Here is a 24,536-nt window from a genome sequence, read left to right on the forward strand (position 1 = left end):
ACCATCTATAAAAAGTTTCCACTCCAACTTTTGGGTATAATTAGTTCTCTTTTTCCTTTCATTTCGTGAAGCTTATTGAAACCATCTGTGATGCACTGAGAGTTTATTCTGGAGAAACAAAAGAATGTTTTAAAAAACCAAGACTCCTCTGGATCAGCACACTTGTCATTTCATCCCAGCAGTTTGACATCTGTCATTCTGAGATTACAACTTCTTAAAGTTAGAAATACATAAGGATATACAGAGATATAAAGGGAATCCCAACTCTCCTCAGTACTCTTCAAGGGATTTATAATTCACACAGATCATTTCTACCTGACTACCCTCTAGTATATTGACTTTTGATAGGTTATCGCTTGCTATAGAAAGAAATGCTCCAAAAGATAAGCATATGTTAAGTTTCAAATCCCACTAACATTAATATCCTTAGGTCTGGTAAAGAATCAATATTTAACTCACCTAATCTACTCTACTCATAGATAAGCTTCCTGATGGCAAGGATCCTGCCTAATTATTGCATTTCCCACAATGGCTAAAGGTTAATCTGATGAATGCTGAATCACTGCTTTATAGAATTGAATCATATCTTCCCTGTTGATCTGTAATTTGGATCATATAGTCTGGACTATAATGAACTGTGTCAGTGTGGAGAAGGCACACAACTATCTAGGCATGCCCATCAAATAATGACAGCATAATGAAAGGTCTCTCTCAAATTCAATGAAAGCCAAAATATAAGAGCAATGGTCTCAGTTAGCAGTGAGCTACAGTAATCATTACACAAAAAATGGTTAGAAGAATGATCTTGTGCAAGAATATTTCAATTTAAGAACAAAGATTACATTATGTAAGGGGAAAAATGACTTTTGTGATTATTGCTAGAAGTAAACAAGGCCAGGAAATACCTGGAAAACTTTTGTAAAATGCCATTCAACAAACACTTGGCCTCTTCAATATAGTCAAGAAGTTATGTTTCTAATCTAGAAACATTTGCTGACTAAAAATGAGTTAGGCCAGGCATAGTGGTTCATGCCTATAATCCCAGCACTTTGGGAGGCTGAGGCAGGAGGATTGCTTGAGCCCAGGAGTTTGAGACCAGCCTGGGCAACATAGTGGGACCCTGTTTCTAAGAAAAAAAAAAAAAAAATTAATTAGCTAAGTGTGGTGGCATGCACTTGTAGTTCCAGCTATTTGGGAGGCTGAGTTAGGAGGATCACTTGAGCCTAAGTGAGACTATAGTGAGCTGTGATCACAGCACTACATTCTAGTACAAGCAACACAGCAAGACCCTGTCTCAATAAATAAATAAAATAATGCGTTAATTCTGTCTACCAAAAAGGCCTAGAAGCAATAACAATCCAGTGTCAATGAGCACCCCTAGCATCCAGATTGTAGTCTCTAAGAACCATTCTTCTCTAAAAATAACCAACATCCTTGGTAGAAATTTCAGGTCTTTGTCAGCAGATGTACAAGTTGGGTGGCATATCTTGTTACACCAGAAAGCAAGGAAGCTCTCACAAACTATTTTAGAGATGTGTTAAGAGATATCACCTAGAAGGGGCCACAGATGGTCAACTGAGCATTTAAAAAAATGTGTAGAACTAAATAAGACATATAGAAAACATTCAATCCATTAGTTAATCAGATACTGGAAGAGTGTGTGTGTCTGTGTACATATATAAATATATATATATTTATACACACAAACATATATAAAGGCAGGGGGAGGAAGGGAAATAACTCATTAGACACCAATGAAAGTTCCTAGGATATCTTATTTTTCTCTAAAATGATAATTAAAAGAAAAGAATTGAGCATTTATTCTGCCTCTCTGGTATGAACTGTACTTCAGAGTATTCTAACACCTGAAGCTGTGGTGGGTGAATGACAGTATTCTCTATAAAACTACTTTATCCAATAAAATATACAAAAGAAATGACAGAATTCAAAATTACCTTTTTGTCACCTCTAGTGAAATGACAGAATCAGGCAATGTTCATCAATGGATGGTAAAACAAGTTTAAGGTCGATGGGAAACTTTATAGTGGATTAGACTGTCACCATCTGAACCCATTGCTCGGTCTTAGTATTACTAAAAGTACCTCTCCTGATGTGATGAAACATGAACTACATAGCACCATCTATAAAATAATTGCCAAAACAAAACTGCTTAAAAATTTTTATAGTAAACTTAAAAAAACGGATAATTGGGAGAAATTTATGATTTTAACATCAGCCTTCTGGAACATACTGGCCACAGTTCTTTATGGATCACTAGAGCTGTTCAGTGACCTCATTCTCAAGTTCTCTCAGTACCCTGGAATGTCATTTGCCTGAGCCAGAAGACAAATTCATTTAGAGTGAGCAAGTCCTTATTTATAATCTTTTCATAAAACTTGGGTTCCAAATCCTTTCTACCATGTTTAATACCACATATCCAGATAATTCTCTTTGATAGACAACTATCAATTGCTTTTTGTCTTATATTCTTTGTGGTTAAACTTAGGTTCTATATAGAATGTTACTATCATATTCTCATTTAATATTATTGTTTGATGTATAAATGTACCAATCAAGTTATGTCCTAGGTTTTAAAGTGACTTCACAAGAGACAATTCAGTAAAAATCCTGACTTTTAAGAAGGGCTAAATCTCTAGCATTCAGTGCTAAATTAGAAAATGGTAACAGGGGCTGGGTGTGGTGGCTCATGCCTGTAATCCCAGCACTTTGGGAGGCTAAGGCAGGCAGATCACAAGGTCAGGAGATTGAGACCATCTGGCTAACAAGGTGAAACCTTGTCTCTACTAAAAATACAAAAAATTAGCCAGGCGTGGTGGCACGCACCTGTAGTCCCAGCTACTTAGGAGGTTGAGGCAGGAGAATTGCTAGAACGCCAGAGGCAGAGCTTGCAGTGAGCCAAGATCGCAACACTGCACTCCAGCCTGGGTGACAGAGCGAGACTCCATCTCAAAAAAAAAAAAAAAAGAAAGAAAATGGTAACAGGTAAAACTGATTATGGTACAACTGTTCCACTACCCTGTCCTCAAGAGCATCAACAATTCCCTCTCCCTTCACGTTTGAATGGTCCTTGAATCTTCTTAATGGAAGGTATATTAATGGAAAGGAACATGGGATTTAGTGTCAGATCTGCATGGAAAACGAGGCTCTGTCATGTATTAGCTGTATAATCTTGAGCAATATCCTTACTCTCTCTGAGTTTCAGTTTCCTCATCTGTAAAATGGTAACAATAATAATAATAATAATAATAATAATAATAAGTAGTCCTCATAGTATTTGGAAAGTAAACAAAATAACATAAGTAAAACATTACAATAGCTGGCACGTAGCAAACAATGAGTAAATGGTTTATACAAAACAGGATGTGAAGGAATGAGTTAAAAGTTTGGGTTGAAAAACAGAGGGATAACCATTGTAATAGAGAATTAAAACCAGAGGTGTAGTCCCCAAATTGTCAATAATGATTTCTTATGGAAAGATTATGGGATGCACTTTCTTTTTCTATTATACATTTCTCAAATGTTTTAGTTTTTAAATAATAACCATGTATTACTTTTGAATTAGAAAGAAATGGAAATGTTTTCAAATACCCATTCTCTTCATTCTCAGTATCTCCATTAAAGTTCTGTTGATAATCTTTTCCCTAGACTCTTCCAAGCTGGAATCTCAGCCTCCCACCCCATGCCATTTTCTACGTTGCCACCAGAACTCCTCATGTCTAGTCCCTGGATGACTCCATGTTGCCTACAGAATGACATTCAAACTCCCTAGTAGGACTTGGAAAGCTCTTCATAATCTGGTCTCAGTCTTTCCAACCTCATACTGCACCCTTCCCTCTGACTCACACAGAGCTCTAGTCACACCAGAATTCTTGTCATTCTCTAAACACATAAAATCTCTTATATACTTTCACCTTTCTGTGGGTTGAAATGGCAATGAACAAAGTGATCTTAGATAGCACATGCTGAAGATGACAGAACCCCCTGATGAACTAGAACATCTGCTCTGCACTATTACATGAGAAATATACTTAACTTGCTGTGAGGCCACTTCACTTTGGGGTCTATGTGTTATAGAGGCTTTGCATCCCCTAACTAATACATGATACAAGGATCTTTCCCTTTCCAGAACTGAAGAAACAATTCTCCAGTAAAACAATTATTTTGTATGCAAAACCAAAGTAATCACAGTATACTACTTTGCTCACTAATAAATAATAACTACACAGTCATAATAATCTAAATGTGATTATTAAAATTTAAAATTATGATAAAGTTTATTAGGAAGATAAAGGAAAGGAAATAGAATAATAGTGGCAGTAAAAAGACTATCACCTAGTTTATCTTGTCAAAGATACTGCTTAAAATTGATAAATGAAAAATTAGTAGAAGCCCATTATTTGTAACACAGAGGTAAATATATGATGAAAACAATGATGAACAAATAAACAAATGAACAAATAAAAAAGATAAAAGTGGTTGTCTTTGGGTAATAGGACTGAAAAATGGAGAAGAAAGAGGCAAAGAGGCCAGGCGCAGTGACTCACACCTGTAACTCTGCCATTTTGGGAGGCTGAGGCAGGCAGATCACTTGAGGTCAGGAGGTCGAGACCAGCCTGACCAAATAGTGAAACCCTGTCTCTACTAAAAATACAAAAATTAGTCGTGCGTGGTGGTGGGCACCTGTAATCCCAGCTACCCAGGAGGCTGAGGCAGGAGAATTGCTTGAACCCCGGAGGCAGAGGTTGCAGTGAGCCGAGATTGCACCACTGCACTCCAGCCTGGGCAACAGAGTAAGACACTGTCTTAAAAAAATATATATATATATACACACACACACACACACTACACATACACATATATATGAAAGAAAGAAAAAAGAAAGAGGCAAAGAACTATTTATTGATATATCTGATTTTTAAACAATGTATTATTTTGATACAATTAAATATTTAAAATGTACAAGAGAGAAAATGAACACAGGTGAGATGGACTAGGTATGAAACAGCAGGATTGAAAACAGGAATATAATAAAATAAAGAGATGTGCTGGTTTAAGATAGTGGAGTAGAACGATGAGGGGAAGAAGAAGATGGTCTGCTGTCCTCAAGCTTTGCTACACCCAGATCTCCAGTCATTATGATTCAGAGTAGCCCCCAAATGCCCAAGAAACATTTATAAATAAGTGTACATAAAAATAATAACCAGGGATTCTATTACCTAGCTCAACTTCATTTTTATGGCTTCCCCGTAGACCCACATACATTCACCTTGGCAGATGCTAGCTACTGGAAAAACTCTCATATCTGTATTTCAGTTCCCAGAAGCAGAATATATATGTGTGTGCTTGTGTGTATATTGACGGCATTCAGTCTCAAGCAGTCAGGAAAAGGGTAAGTGGGCAGCTACGAATAGGGCAGATAGGGAAGCATAAGCAATACTGTAATAGGAAGAGACAGAAATAGCAGAACTGTGGAGGAAAGGAAGACAGTAAATGGCAACATAACATTTAGAAACATTAAGGTGCAAAGAAAGGATTTTGCTGCAGCCTAAGTAATCACAGAGACAGATCTAGAGGGCTGACCTCACGCAAGACAAATACCTTGACTGCAGTTCTAAAAGGGAACTAATCATATCTCAAATGAGATTAATGCTATGTACTTTCAACAACAATTAAAAACTTTGCCCTACTTGAAAGGAAGCCATGTACCTACCCTTTGAGGAGCATAAACAGGATATGAGGATGAGCACTAATATACTCCACAGTAGGACTCCGAGTGCCTATCTGTCTTCTCAGGATGTTGTTAAATACCTGGGTCACATCTTTTTTTCCCTGTTAAAGAAACAAACAGCAATTAAACTGTACACTCTAAATGAATGAATTGTATAGTATGTGGAATATATACTTACACACATACACACACAGAAATGGTACCATCCTTTCCAATATGCAAAAAACGTTAACTTACTCTTCCCATAGACCCCTAACAAGCTGTGCATGCAAACACAGTCTACAAAATGGATGCAGCTCCTTGCCGCAGGATTTGTGCTGGGGGAAATTTGACCAACTGGAAGTCCATTTCCCACAGAGCACAGAAGGACATAAAGTGAATACAACAGAACTGAATTCTTTGTTTTTTCACTGTCTACCTTTATGCAAGAAAAAAATTATGATTATCATTTTTAAAACTTCATGAATAAGGAAGGAAAATAGATGAAGAAAATAAGATTTTAGTAAAATGTAGGTTAAAATCAAATTCCTTTTTCTTTGATCTACTTTCTAGTATTTTTTGCCTTCAAGTTATCACTTTATTCACTCTTCTTCACCCTAGTGCCTTGACTTAAAAAAAAAAGGTGGGTTTTCCATTAGGTGGAAGTATTTGATCTAGGTGATCATAACAAATCATATCTGGCCTACAGGAATAGAAGAGATCACTGAATCAGTGAGACAGAGGAACCAGATACGCAATCATGGATAGGGCTTCTTAGAGTCCTCATGGACAAGACCTGCACTCTCATATACCTTACAACCTGTCTAGCCTGGTTTTTCAAAAGAAATCTTGGACTGGACCTGAGTTTACTATATGAAAAATATGTACAAGAACGACTGATATGGTTTGGCTCTGTGTCCTCACCCAAATCTCATCATGAATTGTAATCCCCATAATCCCTACGTGTGGAGGGCAGGACCTGGTGGGAGGTGATTGGATCATGGGAGTGGTTTCCCCCATGCTGTTCTCATGATAGTGAATCAGTTCTCACTTGATCTGATGGTTTTATAAGGGGCTCTTTCCCCATTGTTCGTTCACTCTTCTTTCTCCTGCTGCCATGTGAAGGTCTGTGCCTGCTTCCCCTTCCACTATGATTGTAAGTTTCCTGAGGCCTCCCCAGCAGTGTGGAACTGTGAGTCAATTAAACCTCTTTCCTTTATAAATTACCCAGTCTCAGGTATTTCCTTACAGCAGTGTGAGAACATAGTAATACAATGACATTGCATTCTCAATCAGTATGGCCCTAGTTCTGGCCGTCATCTCTCAAATGAACTATTAAATAGCTTGCTTCAGTTACTGTCTCTACTTCAAAGCATCCTCACCCTATCAGAGTGAGCTAGCTAGAAATGCAAATATGACCATGCCATCTCTCTCCTTAAACTCTTCAATGTCTCCCTTTTGCTTAGAAAAAAGTCCAATACAAAAAGGCCAGGCGCAGTGGCTCACGCCTGTAATTTTAGCACTTTGGGAAGCTGAGGGGGGCAGATCAGGAGGTCAGGAGTTCAAGACTAGCCTGACCAATATGGTGAAACCCCATCTCTAGTAAAAATACAAAATTTAACCAACTGTGGTGGTGCACACCTGTAGTCCCAGCAACTTGGGAGGCTGAGGCAGAAGAATCGCTTGAACCTGGGAGGCAGAGGTTACAGTGAGCCAAGATCGTGCCACTGCACTCCAGCCTAGGCAACAGAACAAGACTTTGTGTCACAAAAAGAAAGAAAGAAAGAAAAAAGTCCAATACCTTCAATGACTTGACAGTGGCCAACTTTTCCAGTCTCATCAGCTATCATTTCCAATTCCTACATCAAGTTCTATTAGCACCAAATTGCTGCACCACATATACACAACATTTTATGGTTCTATATCTTTGTTGATGCTCTTCCTTTTTTCATGAACTCTGTAGTTCTTTAAGATTCAGTTCAGGGGTATTCTCCCCTGGGATGAATGCCACTCTCTGTACTACAACCATGTCCTTTGCCACATTGATCAGTACCTCCTCTTCCCTACTACCTATACCTCCACCTTCACAGCAGCAAATACTGAGTGCTTACTCTTTGCCAGGCACTTATGCTAAGAGCTTCACAGGTATTATCCAATTTCCACAACAACCTTATTTTTTTTAATTTCATATTCTTTTTGTTAATTTTTTTCTGGCATGCATACAACAACCTTATACGTATTATAAAAAGGAAAGTAAGGATTTATAATATATGTTTTATAAAATGTACAAATGTAAATATGTATATATATATATTATAAATAAGGAAATTAAGGATTAATGAGATTGCCTAGATCTCACTGTCCTGTCAGATCCTGATAAATATCTACAAGCACTAACACCATCCAAGAAAATATGACCTTAGCAATTGAACTAAATAAGACACCAGGGACCAATCCTGGGAGAACAGAGATGCATGACTTTTCAGACAGAGAATTCAAAATCACTGTTTTGAGGAAACTCAAAGAAATTCAAGATAACACAGAGAAAGAATTCAGAATTCTATCATAAATTTAATACAGAGATTGAAATAATTAAAAATAATCAAGTAGAAATTCTAGAGTTGAAAATGCAATTGACATACTGAAGAATGCATCAGAGCCTCTTAATGACAGAATTGATTAAGCAGAAGAAAGAATTAGTGGCTTGCAGACAGGCTATCTGAAAACATGCAGTTAGAGGAGACAAAAGAAAAAAGAATAAAAACCAATGAAGAATGCCTACGATATCTAGGGAATAGTCTAAAAAAGGCAAATCTAAGACTTTCTGACCTTAAAGAGGAGGTAGAAAAAGAGATAGGGGTAAAAAACTTACTCTAAGAGATAATATCCGAGAACTTCCCAAACCTAGAGAAAGATATGAATATTCAAATATAAGAAGGTTATAGAACACCAAGCAGACCTAAACCAAAGAAGACTACTTCAAAGCATTTAATTCAAACTCCCAACATAAAAAAAAAATAAAAAATAAAAAATAAAAAAAATCCTAAAAGCAGCAGTTGAAAAGAAACAAATAACATACAATGGAGCTGCAATACATCTGGCAGCAGACTTTTCAGTGGAAACCTTACAGGCCAGGAGAGAGTGGCATGACATATTTAATGTGCTGAAGGAAACAAATCCTTTACCCTAGAATAGTATATCTGGTGAAAATACCCTTCAGGCACGAAGGAGAATTAAAGACTTTCCCAGACAAACAAAAGCTGAGGGATTTGATCAATACTAGACCCATCCTACAAGAAATGCCAAAGGTAGTTCTCCAATGTGAAAGAAAAGGATGTTAATGAGCAAGAAGAAATCATCTGAAGGTATAAAATCCACTGGAAATAGGAAGCACATAGAAAAACACAGAATAGTATAACACTGTAATGGTTGTGTGTAAACTACTCTTGTCTTAAGGAGAAAGACTAAATGATGAACCAACCAAAAATATTAACAACTTTTCAAGATATAAACAGTATAATAAGACATAAAGAGAAACAACAAAAAGTTAAAAAGCAGGGGAGGAAGTTAAGGTGTAGGGCTCTTATTAGTTTTCTTTCTGTGCATTTCTTTATGTAATTAGTATTAAGTTGTCATCAACTTAAAACAATGGGTTATAAGATGGTATATGCATGCCTCATGGTAACCTCAAATAAAAAAAACATACAATGGATACACAAAAAATAAAAACCAAGAAATTAAAGCACACCACCAGAGAAAATCACATTCACTAAAAGAAAGACAGAATGGAAGAAAAGAAGGAAGAAACAATAAAAAACAACCAGAAAACAAATAACAAAATGGCAGGAGTAAGCCCCTACTTGTTATTACTTGTTACTAGTAATAACATTGTATGTAAATGGACTAAAGTCTGCAATCAAAAGACACAGAGTGGCTATTTGGGAGGCTGAGGTGTAACGATCACCTGAGCCCAGGAGGTCAATGGTTCAGTGAGCTATGACTGTGCTACTGCACTCCAGCCTGGATGACAGAGTGAGACCCTGTCTCAAAAAAAAAAAAAAAGACATAGAGTGGTTGAATGGATGAAAAAAACAAGACCCAGATGATCTGTTGCCTACAAGAAACACACTTCACCTATGAAGATACACATGGAATGAAAATAAAGACATGGAAAAAGATATTCCATGCTAATGAAATAGCTAATGAAAATGAAATGAAACAAACAAACAAAACTGAGGAGGAATAGCTATACTTACATCAGACAAAACAGATTTCAAGATAAAAACTGTAAGAAGAGACAAAGTAAGCCATTATATAATAACAAAGGGGTCAGTTCAGCAAGAGGATATAACAATTGTAAATATATATGCGCCAAACACTGGAGCATCCAGATATGTAAAACAAATATTATTAGAACTAAAGTGAGAGATACATCCCAATACAACAGTAGCAGATCTTAGATCTGGAACATGACAACTTTTACCACCATTATTCAACATAATATTGGAAGTCTTAGCCAGAGCAATCAAACAAGAGAATGAAATGAAGGATATCCAAATTGGAAGAGAAAAGTCAAATTATCCTTGTTTGCAGATGATATGACCTTATATTTGGAAAAAACTAAAGACTCCACAAAAAAACTATTAGAATTGATGAGCAAATTCAATAAAGTTGCAGGATACAAAAATCAACATACAAAAATCAATAGCATTTCTATGTGCTAACAGTGAACAAGCTGAAAAAGAAATCAAAAAAGAAATCCCATTTATAATAGCAACAAATAAATAAATACCTAGAAATTAACTTAAACAAAGAAGTAAAAAATCTCCATATGAAAAGTATAAAAAAACTGATGAAAGAAATTAAAGAGGACATGCAAAGAAGGAAAGATATTCATGTCCATGGATTGAAAGAAACAATATTGTTAAAATGTTCATACTACCCAACATAATCTACAGATTCAGTGCAATCCCTGTCGAAGTACCAACGACATTCTTCATCGAAATAGAAAAAAACATCCAAAATTTACATGGAGCCACAAACAACCCAGAATAGCCAAAACCTTCCTGAGCAAAAAGAACAAAACTGAAGAAATCACATGACTTGACTTTGAATTATACTACAGAGCTACGTAGTAACCAAAACTGCATGGTACTGGCATAAAAACAGACACACAGACCAATGGAACAGAACAAAGAACCCAGAAACAAATTTACGCACCTGTGAACTCATTTTTTACAAAGATGCTGAGAACATACATTGAGGGGAAAAGACAATCTTCAACAAATCGTGCAGAGAAAACTGAATATTCATACGCAGAAGAATGAAATTAGACCCCTATTTCTTGTCACATACAAAAATCAAATCAAAATGGATTAAAGACTTTTATCTAAGATCTATGAAACTACGAAGCTACTAAAAGAAAATATTGGGGAAACTCTCCACGACCTTGGTCTGGGCAAAAACTTCTTGAGCAAAACCCCACAAGCACAGGCAATCAAAGCAAAAATGGACAAATGGGACCACATCAAATTTAAAAGGTTCTGCACAGTGAAGGATACAATCAACAAAGTGAAAAGACAACCTACAGAACACAGGCCTTCTATGAAAAGGTGGTCAACATCACTGATTATCAGAGAAATGCAAATCAAAACTACAATGAGATATCATCTCACCACAGTTAAAATGCCTTTTATCTAAATGTCAGGTAACAACTATTGCTGGTGAGGATGTGGGGAAAAGGAAAACTTCATATGCTGTTGGTAGGAATGTAAATTGGTACAACTGCTATGGAGAACAATTTGGAGGTTCCTCAAAAAACTACAAATAGAGGCCGGGTGTGGTGGCTCAAGCCCGTAATCCCAGCACTTTGGGAGGCCAAGGCAGGCGGATCACAAGGTCAGGAGATAGAGACCATCCTAGCTAACACGGTGAAACCCCATCTCTACTAAAAATACAAAAAAATTAGCAGGGCCTAGTGGCGTGCACCTGTAATCCCAGCTACTTGGGAGGCTGAGGCAGGAGAATGGCATGAACCTGGGAGGAGGAGCTTGCAGTGAGCCGAGATCGCGCCACTGCACTCCAGCCTGGATGACAGAGCAAGATTCCATCTCAAAGAAAAAAAAAAAAACTACAAATAGAGCTACCATACAATTTAGCAATCCTACTCTTAGGTATATGCCCAACAGAAAGGAAATCAGTATATCAAAGAGATATTTACACTCCCATATTTGTTAATAGTATTGTTCACAATAGCCAAGATTTGGAAACAACCTAAGTGTCCAAAAACAGATGACAAAATGAGGATAAAGAAAATGTGGTACCTATATACAATAAAGTACCATTCAGCCATAAAAAGGAATGAGATTCTGTCATTGCAACAACATGGATGGAACTGGAAGTCATTATGTTAAGTGAAATAAACCAGGCACAGAAAGACAAACATCAGATGTTCTCAGTTATTTGTAGGATCTAAAAATTAAAACAAATGAACTCATGAAAATCAAGAATAGAAGCATGGTTACCAGAGGCTAGGAAGGTAGTAGGGGAGTATGTGTATGGGGGATGGGGATGGTTAATGGGTACAAAAAACAATAGAAACAATGAATAAGATCCAGTAACACCAAGGATAAATGCTTGAGAGGATGGATACCCAAATTTCCATGGTGTGGTTATTACACATTACATGCCTGTACTAAAATATCTCATATACACTGCCTACTATGTACCCACAAAAATTAAAAAGAGAAAAAGGAAATAAATAAAAACCCATGCTCTCACGAGGTCAGGAGTTCGAGACCAGCATGGCTAAGATGGTGAAATCCCGTCTCTACTAAAAATACAAAAATTAGCCAGGTGTGGTGGCCTGCACCTGTAATCCCAGCTACTCAGGAGGCTGATGAAGGGAATCGCTTGAACCCAGGAGGCAGAGGCTGCAGTGGGCTGAGATCATGCCATTGCACTCAAACCTGGGCAACAAGAGCAAAACTGTCTAAAAAAAAAGACAACCCATGCTCTCCAAATGTCCTCTCTCCGAAACCCAACCCCCCAACCAAAGCCCAAAAAACTTAATAGTATAAAAAACAAGCAATCTGCCAGGCATGGTGGCTCACTCACGTAATCCCAGCGTTTTGGGAGGCTAAGGCAGGCAGATCACCTGAGGTCAGGAGTTTGAGACCAGGCTGACTAATATGGTGAAACCTTGTCTCTACTAAAAATACAAAAATTAGCCGGGTGTGGTGGTGCATACCTGTAATCCCAGCTACTCGGGAGGCTGAGGCACGAGAATCGCTTGAGCCCTAGAGGCAGAAGCTGCAGTGAACTGAGATTGTGCCACTGAATTCCAGCCTGGGCAACAGACCAAGATCCTGCCTCAAACAAACAAACAATCTAACTAGAAAATGGACAAAAGGTGGGGTGGGGTGGCTCGTGCCTATAATCCCAGGCATGAAATTACTTTGGAAAGCTGAAGCAGGCAGATTGCTTGAGCCAGGAGTTTGAGAGTAGCCTGGGCAACATAGCAAGATCCCATCTCTACTTAAAAAATAAAATAAAAATAAACAAAAAAGAGAAAATGGGTAAAAGACATGAAGAGACATTTTACCAAAGAGGATATACAGATGGCAACAAGTACATAAAAGATGTTCAACATCATTAGCCATTAGGGAAATGAAAATCAAAACCACAATGAACTATTACTACATGCCTATCAAAATGGCTACAGTAAAAAACAGCAACAACATCAAATGCTGGCAAGAATGAAGAGAAACCGTACTCATAGATTGTGGTAGAAATGTAAAACAGTATAGCCAATCTGGAAAACACTTTAGCAGTTCCTGAAACAGCTAAACATGCAGCTAACCATAACAGCAATTGTGCTCTTTGCATCTATCACAGAGAAATGAAAACTTATGTTCACACAAAAACCAATTAGGAAGTGAATCTTCAATTGAAAAGGATACTTCAAAATCAGTTGCTCTCATAATTTAAAAACACGAAAAAATGTTTATAGGCTGGGCATGGTGGCTCATGCCTGTAGTTCTAGCACTTTGAGAGGCCAAGGCTAGAGGATCAGTTGAACCCCAGGAGTTTGAGATCAGTCTTGGCAACATGGTGAAAACCCATCTCTACAAAAAAAAAAAAAAAAAAAATACAAAAATTAGCTGGGTGTAGTGGCATATGCCTACAGCCCCAGCTATTTGGAAGGCTGAGGTGGGAGGATCACTTGAGCCTGAGAGGTGTAGGTGGGAGGTGTAGGTGGCAGTGAGCTGAGATCATGCCACTGATGGTTAAAGACTATACTGATGTTAAAGACTATATTTGCTGTATAAAAAAAGATATAGCTGTAAGCATAAATTGGTTTTAAAATGAAAGAAATCATGTTTTGTTCAAAATTTCTAGACCCTACAGTGTAATATTGCAGAATAAATATCAACCCTCTTTGAAATGTCATACGAACATGTTTTTCATACTTCCCAGTGAAATGCCACAAGAACATTCCATACAGCATTCCAGTGAACAGTAGAAATGAAGCTCCACAGAACTCTATCCAACTTTTACACATAGGAAAACATTCTTCTAGTTCATTAGCAAATGGGTGCAAAGGCAAAGGAAGCCCCCTGTGGATAACAAAAACAAGTTCCGCTACCAGGAACCGATTCCCAAAACAGAGGAAAGGATTAGAATAGAAAGGATTACAGAACACTGAAACAGGTACAAGCTGGTGAATAATGATCTCTATGTTACACGTTAATCTTTGTAGCTCTCAATTTGTCATGCCAAATCTAACTGGAGTGAAACCTTAACTATTTCAAAACCAGCTTTTTGCAACCCACAGGTTGCCAGATCTCAAGTCCTGGACTCAGGAGTGGCCAGAAAAAAAGAAAAAAAATCTCAAAGTAACTTTGAAAATAAAGAAGCAACATCCAGAAATGACCCAAAATGCCAAAAATTAGCTGGCAATTCTCAGGTTACATATAATGTAACCAATAAGATCCCAAACCTGAAGAAGCAGCCCTTGTGTTTGCTGGCAAATTCAAAAAAGTCAGCTTTAACATGAAATGCTCCACAATTATTTGCTGAATGAATGATATATATGGAAGTATTAACTAAAATCAAATAAGAAAAGAGAAAAGGAGGGAAGAAGTAGGTGGTGAACAGCAGTCACAGCAACCAGAATAATTGCTGAAAAAGAGCATCCCTCATGGATAGCATAGATGAGAAAAGGGAAACGAGAAAAGAAGGCAGAGACTAGAAAACACCCACTTTAAAACATAAGCCATTGACTTTTATACAGTATATAAAGAATTCTCAAAATTCAGCAACAAAAGTAAAAGGGGGCAAAAGATCTCAATAGATACTTCATAAAAGAAGAGATATAGTGGCAAAAATGTACATGAAAAGATGCTCAACATCATTAGTCATTAGGGAAATCCAAATTAAAATCACAATGAGATATCACAAACCCTTATTAGAATGGCTAAAATAAAACAACAAAACAAAGCAAAAAGTTGACATTCCCCAACAGCCCTACTCCTAGGTATTTATCTAAGTGAAATGAAAACTTATGTTCACACTAAATACTATATACATAAGTGGTTATGGCCGCTTTATTTGTAATTGCTAGAAACTGGAAATATGTAAAATACCCTACAAGTAGGGAATCGATAAATGAACTGTGGTCCATCCATGCAATGGACTACTACTCAGCAACTAAAAGCCACAGACTCCTAATACATGGCAACGACACAGATGAATCTCAAATGCATTATGCGGACAGAAGCCAGGCTGAAAAGGCTACATACATATCATTCTGTTTACCCAATCTTTTTGCAATGGTGAAAATATAAGGACTGAAAACTGATCAACGGTTGCCAGAGGCTGGGGACAGGAAAAGGAGCTGATTACAAAGAGGCATAGGATAATTTTTTTTTTTTTTTTTTTTTGAGACGAGGTCTTGCTCTGTTGCCTGGGCTGAAGTGGCACAATCTCAGCTCACTGCAACCTCCGCCTGCCAGGTTCAAGCAATTCTCCTGCTTCAACCTCCCAAGTAGCTGGGACTACAGGTACACACCACCACACCTGGTTAATTTTTGTATTTTTAGTAGAGACAGGGTTTTACCATGTTGGCCAGGATGGTCTTGATCTCCTGACCTCGTGATCTGCCCACCTTGGCCTCCCAAAGTGCTGGGATTACAGGCATGAGCCACCACGCCCTGCCGGCATAGGAAAATTTTTTGGGGTATGGAACTGTTCTTCATTACAGAACTGTGCACTAAAAAGGGTGAATGTTACTATTTATAAATTGTATCATAATTTTAAAAAATGAAAATTATAGCCACTGAAGTCATGGACTTCTCTATTCTTGCTGGTGTGTTGCGGGGGCGTTGAGGTGGGTGGGAGCAAATGGTTGTGCTGAATTTCAGTAGCAGAAGTAGAGAGGCAGAACAGTCTGCAGGGTGAGGGGTGGCCACTGAATGGATGAGTGAGGGATCTTGCTGGGGACTAAAATTCAAATTGAACTAATTTATGCATATTGGGAAAGATACAGGGAATGAAAGTACAAGCTAGCTCAAAGTTGCTCTCAAAAAAATTTAAATATAATTAAATTTACATATTACATGAAATCTATCTGTTGGAATTTATATGGGAGATTATCTACCCCACTGTCCCAATATCTTTGTCATTCTATTGTCTCTGCAGGCTGGCTTCTTCTGTTTCTTTAGTCCACATAGTGAAAAATATGGCCACTGATGGAAAAACTATCTTTACTATCTTTAGCACCTGGCTAGATACTGGGGTTCTGTCTCAGTTCTAGTTCCAGAATTCCTGCAGAAAGCCTCTGGCCCTCTTTTGGTCAGATATCCACTTGCAGGTCATTCAGCTGTGTGTTGTCCAGGGTGTCATGTCACCCAAAATGGTTGTTCCCATGGTAACCATGTGAGTGGAGAAGGAGGGAGCATTCCCCAGAAAGGACAGAGAGCGGGCAGACACAACACATTATACACAGCGCAAGCAGCCTTCATCCTCATGCAGATTACATTCCTTAAAATGTCTGGTACAATCAAACTAATGGTCACTGTCTTAATTTTATTACAAATAACTAACAGGTTTCACATCTAATTAAGAGCCTGATGCCAAATGCCATTTTTAATCACCCATAAATTACATTCCTCTTTAGGACAAAGGCCTTCTAAAGCTTATATTCATTAATTTTAGGAGGGCAATAGGGTAATGATAACATAAAATTCCATTTTCTATGACATAGTATTTCCCTACCTGAGATTGTAAATTCTTTAATTTGTCCAGTGATGAGCACGAAATATATAAACAATCAAATAAAACCAAGACCAAATATAATTAAATAAAATCAATGGCTGACATGCATAGTAAGCATTTCAAATTGTTAAATGTATGAAGTACAGTCAAAGCTGGTATTTTAAGGCTTTACAATTTCTGTTATATTTTTACAGTAATAAAACCAAAGGTAAAGAACCACTTTTTTTTCTTTGTCTTTTTTTTGAGATGGAGTTTCATTCTCGTTGCCCAGGCTGGAGTACAATGGTGCGATCTTGGCTCACTGCAACCTCCACCTCCTGGGTTCAAGCTATTCTCCTGCCTCCGCCTCCTAAGTAGCTGGGATTACAGGTGCATGCCACCATGACCAGAGCTAATTTTTATATTTTTAGTACAGATGGGGTTTTGCCACATTGGCCAGGCTGGTCTCGAACCCCTGACCTCAGGTCTCCCAAAATGCTGGGATTACAGACGGGAGCCACAGCGCCTGGCCAAGGACCACTTTAATCAGGTCCAGGGAATAGAAAAAGATTGTTAGAGGATAAACATTTACAAAATGTAGGACTACAAAATGGCTTAATGAAAAGCAGAAAAGTTGATCCTGGAGTGTTTGTTTTGCTTTTTTTTTTTTTTTTTTTTTCTTTTGAGACAGGGTCTCATTCTATTACCCAAGCTGGAGTGCAGTGGCACAATCTTGGCTCACTGTAGCCTCAACCACTATGATTCTTCCACCTTAGCCTCCTGAGTAGCTGGGACCACAGGCACGCATGGCCTGCTATTTTTTTTTTTTTTTTTTTTAATTTTTTGTTGAGACAGGGTTTTGCCATGTTGCCCAGGGGGGTCTCAAACTCCTGGGCTTAAGCAATCCTCCCACCTCAGCGTCCCAAAGTGCTGGGATTATAGGCGTGAGCCACTGCACTGGGCCTGTTTTGCTAATTTTTTTTTTTTTTTAATGTGGCAAGAAATAATCATTAGGGATTAAGTTACCACAGAAGACAATTTTCTGCTTATTGGGGCTGCTTATTCAGCCTGAACAGTTCACTTTGCATCCACCCCCTAGTTTTGCAAGGCACACCTGCCTTTAAAATGAATGTATCAGACCTTATAGGCAATACATTTTCCCTCCTTTGATCTCTTATCACGTTGTGTTTCAAAACATCAAAGAGTATAAAGCTGTGTTTTGAATAGTAGCCAAACCTCAAAAAACACAGCTGAGTTTGATCCTGAGCCCATAAAAATCAGAAGCCTTGCAAACTCAGTCACAAATCATTTTTTGAACCTCATAATAGTATGCTGAAATGGTTCTTGTCTGTCTGCAATTTTAAGGCTTAAAGGATTAGATAAAAATTTATAGCTACGTAATGAGATTTTTATTTAACCCGAAGGCCGACCTCCTAACTAGCCATTATTCACATGATGATAGTAGGATCCTCCAGTATTGTCCCTACCCCAATGGGCCACTTTCCTCTGGATTCCTGACAGAGAAGTGGGTTTGTCAAAGATTCCTGAGTCAGTCCCTGCCACCCAGTCTAAGTCAGTGCTGCCAGCCACCATCACTGCTGTCAGCTCAGGGTTCCAAACCCCTGCTCCTAGCACCCTTCAACCCCCATTCATTGCCTTGTTTCCAGCAACTGTTTATTTTTTCAACACTCAGTTTACTCCAAGTATAGAAAACCATCCCTTCTTCACTCGACATGTGTTGTTGTTGTTGTTGTTTTGTTTTGAGATGGACTCTCGCTCTGTCACCCAGGTTGGAGCTCAGTGGTGCAATCTTGGCTCACTGCAAGCTCCGCCTCCCGGGTTCACACCATTCTCCTGCCTCAGCCTCCTGAGTAGCTGGGACTACAGGGGCCCGCCACCATGCCTGGCTAATTTTTATATTTTTAATAGAGATGAAGTTTCACCGTGTTAGCCAGGATGGTCTCGATCTCCTGACCTCGTGATCCACCCGCCTCGGCCTCCCAAAGTGCTGGGATTACAGTCAGAAGCCACTGTGCCCGGCCTCAACATGTATGATTACTACAGAGTTCCTTTACAAAGGTTTAAGATTAACAAAGGATAATTACAGCACAGTGCAGAAACACCTTCAAGTGGAAGTCTACAGATCACTTTTATGAAAGATGAAAGGTTCCTCAGTCTTCCTGATCATCTTTCTCCATGAACACCTTCCTTTTGTCATGGTTCTGGATCCCTCTCTCTCCCTCCCTCCAAACCTTTCTCCTATCTTTCTTCTATTTCCTACTCCTATCAACCTTAGCCAAAGAGGGCATTTCTCAAATTTGTTACTTTTCTCTGCCAAGGAAATCTAAGCTTTTTTCTTTCAGACTTTTCCTTCCAGACATTGCCTAGAGACTTCAGCCTTTCAAACTAACAAAAAAGCCAATCATGGTATCTTCTAAATAAAAATTCACTTTTTTTCTCTGTAAGGAATGTGCCATTCTCCTAGGTTATCTGGCAAAAGTTGTAGTCCATCCTTAAAATAATAATTTTTCCTTTCTGTTATCAAAACATACCAGAAATTTTACAGTCAAATGACTGTTGTTCTCTCCAAAGAAGCACCAGGAGAGGCTATTCACTTACTGAAATCATATCATCATCACTCCAAAGAGTTTGAATTATCTTCTAAACAATTTACTAATTCCTCCAGAAAAAATGGCTCACTGGTGTGTCCTGACACCTTCTTTTGGTCCAATTCTTTTACCTCTGCTTTGATCTCTCATTCTCATTACTACATTCATTCAATCAATTCACATACTAACATGCCACTAGGTATGGCAAACACAGTCCTAGTACTCAAGGTAACATAGAAGTGGTTGTCCCAGTGCAAGCCATGAACCAAGAGACACGGGAGTGGGGGGTTCTGTGTCGTTGGAGTAAGTTTGAAGTCAGACGGAATTTTATCAAGCTGTCACTAGCTTATATAGATACTTTAAGCTTGAGAAGGAGAGTTGCCGCCTGCGGGCTGATCATCCATGCCTCCAGTTCATAGAGATAACATAGTAGGTTTCTACAAGTAGGCTAATAATGGCAGGAAGGAAGCGCCTCCTTCCTGAAAATACTGTATGTAGTTGAAATGCTTACAATTGAACTGTACTAAACTTTCATTCCTTTTCATTCATTCATTTATTCATTCGACCAAGAAGTATATACTTTTCTACGGGCTAGAGAAGGAGGATGGCTGCATCTATGGAGTATCACGTTCACTTATAATTACGTTCTAGGTATGTGTCACGTCAATTGAATAAACAAAGTTAAGAGTTGCCTGCTATCTTATTATCACAATAACAAATCTTCATAATAGTTTTAAATCATCAGTTTTAAAACTTATATTATTCAGGAGGGAAGGCAAGTATAGAATACATTTTATTTTAAAAATTAAAGTAATCCACAAGAGTAATCAATTTAACTCCACATTTGAAGGCTTAATCTTCAGCTATATGGAAAATTCAAATGTTCAGAAAGATACTTCCTTTCTCCAAGGATTCCAGAGAATAAAAGTTTACTTGACAATAATGTACAAGTCTATTTTAGGGAACTAAATGTCTTACTTCCAAAATAATTTTTAAATTAACTTCTTCTCAAAAATTTTAATTTATATTTGTTACGCCACATAAAAGAAGGGGAACTTACATAACTGTTTCTTACGTTCCACTTTTGTTATCTGAGCCAATGCCAAAGAAAGTTGTAAGACACCCAAAGGTTTTCTTTGGTATACTCCTCCCTAACTCCCCAATTCTTGGAGAGCACTTTGAACCTGAGGTTCTGTGGCTGCTCAAGGCTTCTCCAGGTCACTGAACCTGACGACCTCTCATCCCTGACTCATTCTTCAAAACATAACCATCCTTAGTCATATTTCTTCCAGCACTCCACTGCAAATTGGGTTAATCTCATAAACTAACTCAAGCATACTTATGAATTAATGATGACAGTAGCTTAATATGCTGCTGTTCTCAGATAAATGAGCAAAACAATAGTAAATTTATAAAACTATAATACTATAAGAATAGGGAATCGTTTTCCTATTTATAGTCACTGACCAACTAAATCTAAAAAAAATTAAGGGTTATAACAAAAACAAAAATCAAGGGTTATAACAAAAAAAACCAGCTTACATTTAACTTTAGTTCTCGAGTTTGAGAAAAAGAGGAAATGAAAGAATACAACTACTTGACATTTGTATACAGTTTGCATTTGTATTTAGTGTCCCTATATAACACAACATATATAGTATATATTTTTATTTAGTTTAATATTTAAAACAATGCTGTAAGTTCATATTACTCCTATTTTATAGATGAGAAAGCTTAAGCTCAAAGAGGTTAAGTTACTGACCATGAAATAGCAGAGCTGGGACTCTTAAGCAATTCTCATTCTGAGTCAAGTGTTTTTTTCACTATGCCACAGCTTCTACAAGTGTTCATAATACCTAATTTTAAATTAAATAAAAGAAACAGAAAAGTATATACATACAGTAAGACTATAATTTCACATATAGTTGGCTTTCAAAGGAAATGGGACCTAAGATGGAGAGGGAGAGTGAGCAAGCCAAGCAAGAGGAAAAAGAAAAAGGTTATGGGTCAGAAAATGTCAAAGGCAAAGATTGAATAAGGAAGGGAAAGAAAGAAAAAGACAGCTGTAACTGAAAGGATGAGCTGAAGTCCAGGCCCTTCCGGGTCCCCACTTGGCCTTGCTTCTAGCCACAACTGGACTGCATGCCTCCTGGCTCTGCACTCCTCCTCCTCTGCTTCAGTTGCTAAAAATCTTCCCTGGTCTAACTTGTGCAGAGAGCTGTGGGCTGCTATTTCCACAGATCCCCAGAGCCCTGACCTGATCTTGTTCTAATCATGGTAATCACAGTCATTAGTTTTCCTTCCACTTATTCAGTGAACAAAACGAAAAGCAATTCACTTTGCATATCTCCTCTATCTCTGAGAATGAATGGAGACCCAAGTACCTACCCGATAGGAACAAAATTGGTATTGTGGTAGAAACAAAGCAACAATGCCAAACCAGGACTTCTGTCACCTCAATGCCCGAACTTGCCTATGTATCCATTTCTCACTGAAAAATCACAACCTCTGAGTTACACAATAGATAATAAAATGACTACACATATTCACCACTTACATTTCTAAGCTTTTGTTTTACTTAGTCAATGTATTATTTAGGTAAATTAGGTATAATTGCTTTCAAAAGGAGATAAACATATTACCAGCAATTAACACATTTCTTAAATCATTAGTATAATATGTTCATTAAAAGAACTGTCTGAATTTGAAGCTCTGAAGTAAGTGAGTGACTTTGGGCAAATTACTTAATATCTTTGAACTTTAGGTTCTTTATAACATGGGGCTAATAATACAGTATTAAACACAAAGGTAGTTTTAAGAATTCAATGAGCTAAATGCTTGAAACTGTACCTGGCATACAGCAAGCATTCAACAAATGTCATTTCTTATTATTACTTCTATTAGCCATTAGTTTTGCTACCTAGCTGCATAAAACTTAACTATAGTTTGGCTTTTTGCTTTTGTAAAAAATAGATTAATTGTAGATGTTTTAGAAAAAACTTCAAAAAATAACATATGGAAAGCAATAATGAAAAGTAAAAGTCGAAATAGTGATAGATATATGTTCAAATTGAAAAGCACCACTGGTGTCCTTTTACACCTGGTTTACCTCAAAGTCTATCAGCTGCAGGTCAGCTATCAGTGTCACCAGCAGGCCACTATTGTAGAGTTCTTGTGCTAGCTGAGCCACTGCTTCTGTCGGGGGTTCTTTTTCATTTGTACCACACAGAATTTCTTTCATTGCTTGCAGTGATTTCGACACTTCTTCTGAAGCCTAGTGACCAAAAAGTATGCTAACAGTTAAAAGAATAAAAATTTTTAGGCTATAAACAAACAAACAAATAATTCAAAAAACCACTTCTTGGTCTTGGGCTCTGTTTATTTATAATTGATGGTACAGTTACAAACAAACAAAAACAGTAAGCACTGCCTTTTTCATTTTGGAAAATATTATAAATATTATAAAATTTATTTACATAAAAAAGCTCTCTGGTATTTCTACTTAGTCAACATACATTAAATAATCTTTTTTTTTTTTTTTAGATGGAGTCTTGCTCTGTTGCCCAGTCTGGAATGCAGTGGCACAATCTCGGCTCACTGCAAGCTCCACCTCCTGGGTTCACACCATTCTCCTGCCTCAGCCTCCCAAGTAGCTGGGACTACAGGCGCCCACCCCCACGCCCAGCTAATTTTTGTATTTTTAGTAGAGATGGGGTTTCACCGCGTTAGCCAGGATGGCCTCGATCGCCTGACCTCGTAATTTGCCCACCTCAGCCTCCCAAAGTGCTGGGATTACAGGCATAAGCCATCGCATCCATCCCAATAATCTTTTAAACCACACTCATTGTCTAATTTTGCTAACGATTCAACATAAACTTTATTCTTGAAAATTAAATTGATTCCATTTTGAAGACTTATCAGTAGCTGCTAATCTTTATTTAAAGCATTGTGTTAAGGTTTTTCAACAAATTCCTATTCTTTTGATTTTTGAATGGTCCAAGTATACGATTGTAAATTGTCAAAACTCATAAGCTTTCTTTGTCAATTCATTTATTCCTCATACAGAATCACTGTCTTTTTTGCTATCTATGAAACTTAAAAAAAAAAACCTCACTATATTTTAAAGAATACTAGGCAAATCCATAGACGCAGAAAGTACATAGACTAGTGGGTATTAGGGCCTAGGGGAGAGGGAAATAAGCAATGACTACTAATGGCTCCAGGGTTTCTTTTGTGGGTGATGAAAATGTTCTAGAATTAGATAGTGGTGATGGTTGCAAAACCTTGTGAATGTACTAAAAACCAATGAATTGTACACTTTAAATAGTGAATTATATGGTATGTTAATTATACCTCAATTTAAAAAACTTTTAAATTAATATAGGTAGGAAAGGAGAGCAGACTAATGTAGTTAACAATTTGTCTGAATATTTTAAAAGAAATATACTTTTATTACTTTTAAGTATAATACTGTAATCATTATAAATGAAGAAGGAAATGAGTAGAATAAGGCAAATTACATAAAAATAACTCATGGTAGCATTATGCTACTTTTATTATTTATTTATTTTTATTTGTCTCTAGCTCTGCTTCTTGGGTGACACTACTTTTATTTATTTATTTATTTATTTTTGAGATGGAGTTTTGCTCTTGTCGCCCAGGTTGGAGAGCAACGGCATGATCTCAACTCACTGCAACCTCTGCCTCCTGGGTTCAAGCAATTCTCCAGCCTCATCCTCCCTAGTAGCTGGGATTACAGGCACTCGCCACCATACCTGGCTAATTTTGACACTACTTTTAAAAAGTAATTTTTCATATCCTTAATAGCCCGACTGAAGCAATCCTTAATGTACTAGACTGGAAGCATCTTAAATTGTGAGATATATCCACAGAAGAGTGCTTTAAACATACATAGAGAGTATGTTTAAGAGAGAGTTAAGAAT

The 24,536-nt window shown here is 37.6% G+C and overlaps 1 protein-coding gene across 6 annotated transcripts in view; it reads right to left on the reverse strand.

Annotated features, from left to right (window-relative positions):
* CAB39L (calcium binding protein 39 like) overlaps positions 1-24,536 on the reverse strand; it is a 141,636-nt gene that overhangs the window by 48,655 nt on the left and 68,445 nt on the right. For all 6 annotated transcript variants that reach the window (XM_037986682.2, XM_037986684.2, XM_037986681.2 and 3 more), the window contains 2 exons: positions 22,703-22,867; positions 5,732-5,850 (listed from right to left, as the gene is read on the reverse strand). In XM_037986682.2, coding sequence (XP_037842610.1) covers positions 5,732-5,850; positions 22,703-22,867 — 284 coding nt within the window. The remainder of the gene's footprint in view (positions 1-5,731; positions 5,851-22,702; positions 22,868-24,536) is intronic.

Source organism: Chlorocebus sabaeus, chromosome 3, assembly GCF_047675955.1.
Source record: "Chlorocebus sabaeus isolate Y175 chromosome 3, mChlSab1.0.hap1, whole genome shotgun sequence".
Lineage (NCBI taxonomy): Eukaryota > Metazoa > Chordata > Mammalia > Primates > Cercopithecidae > Chlorocebus > Chlorocebus sabaeus.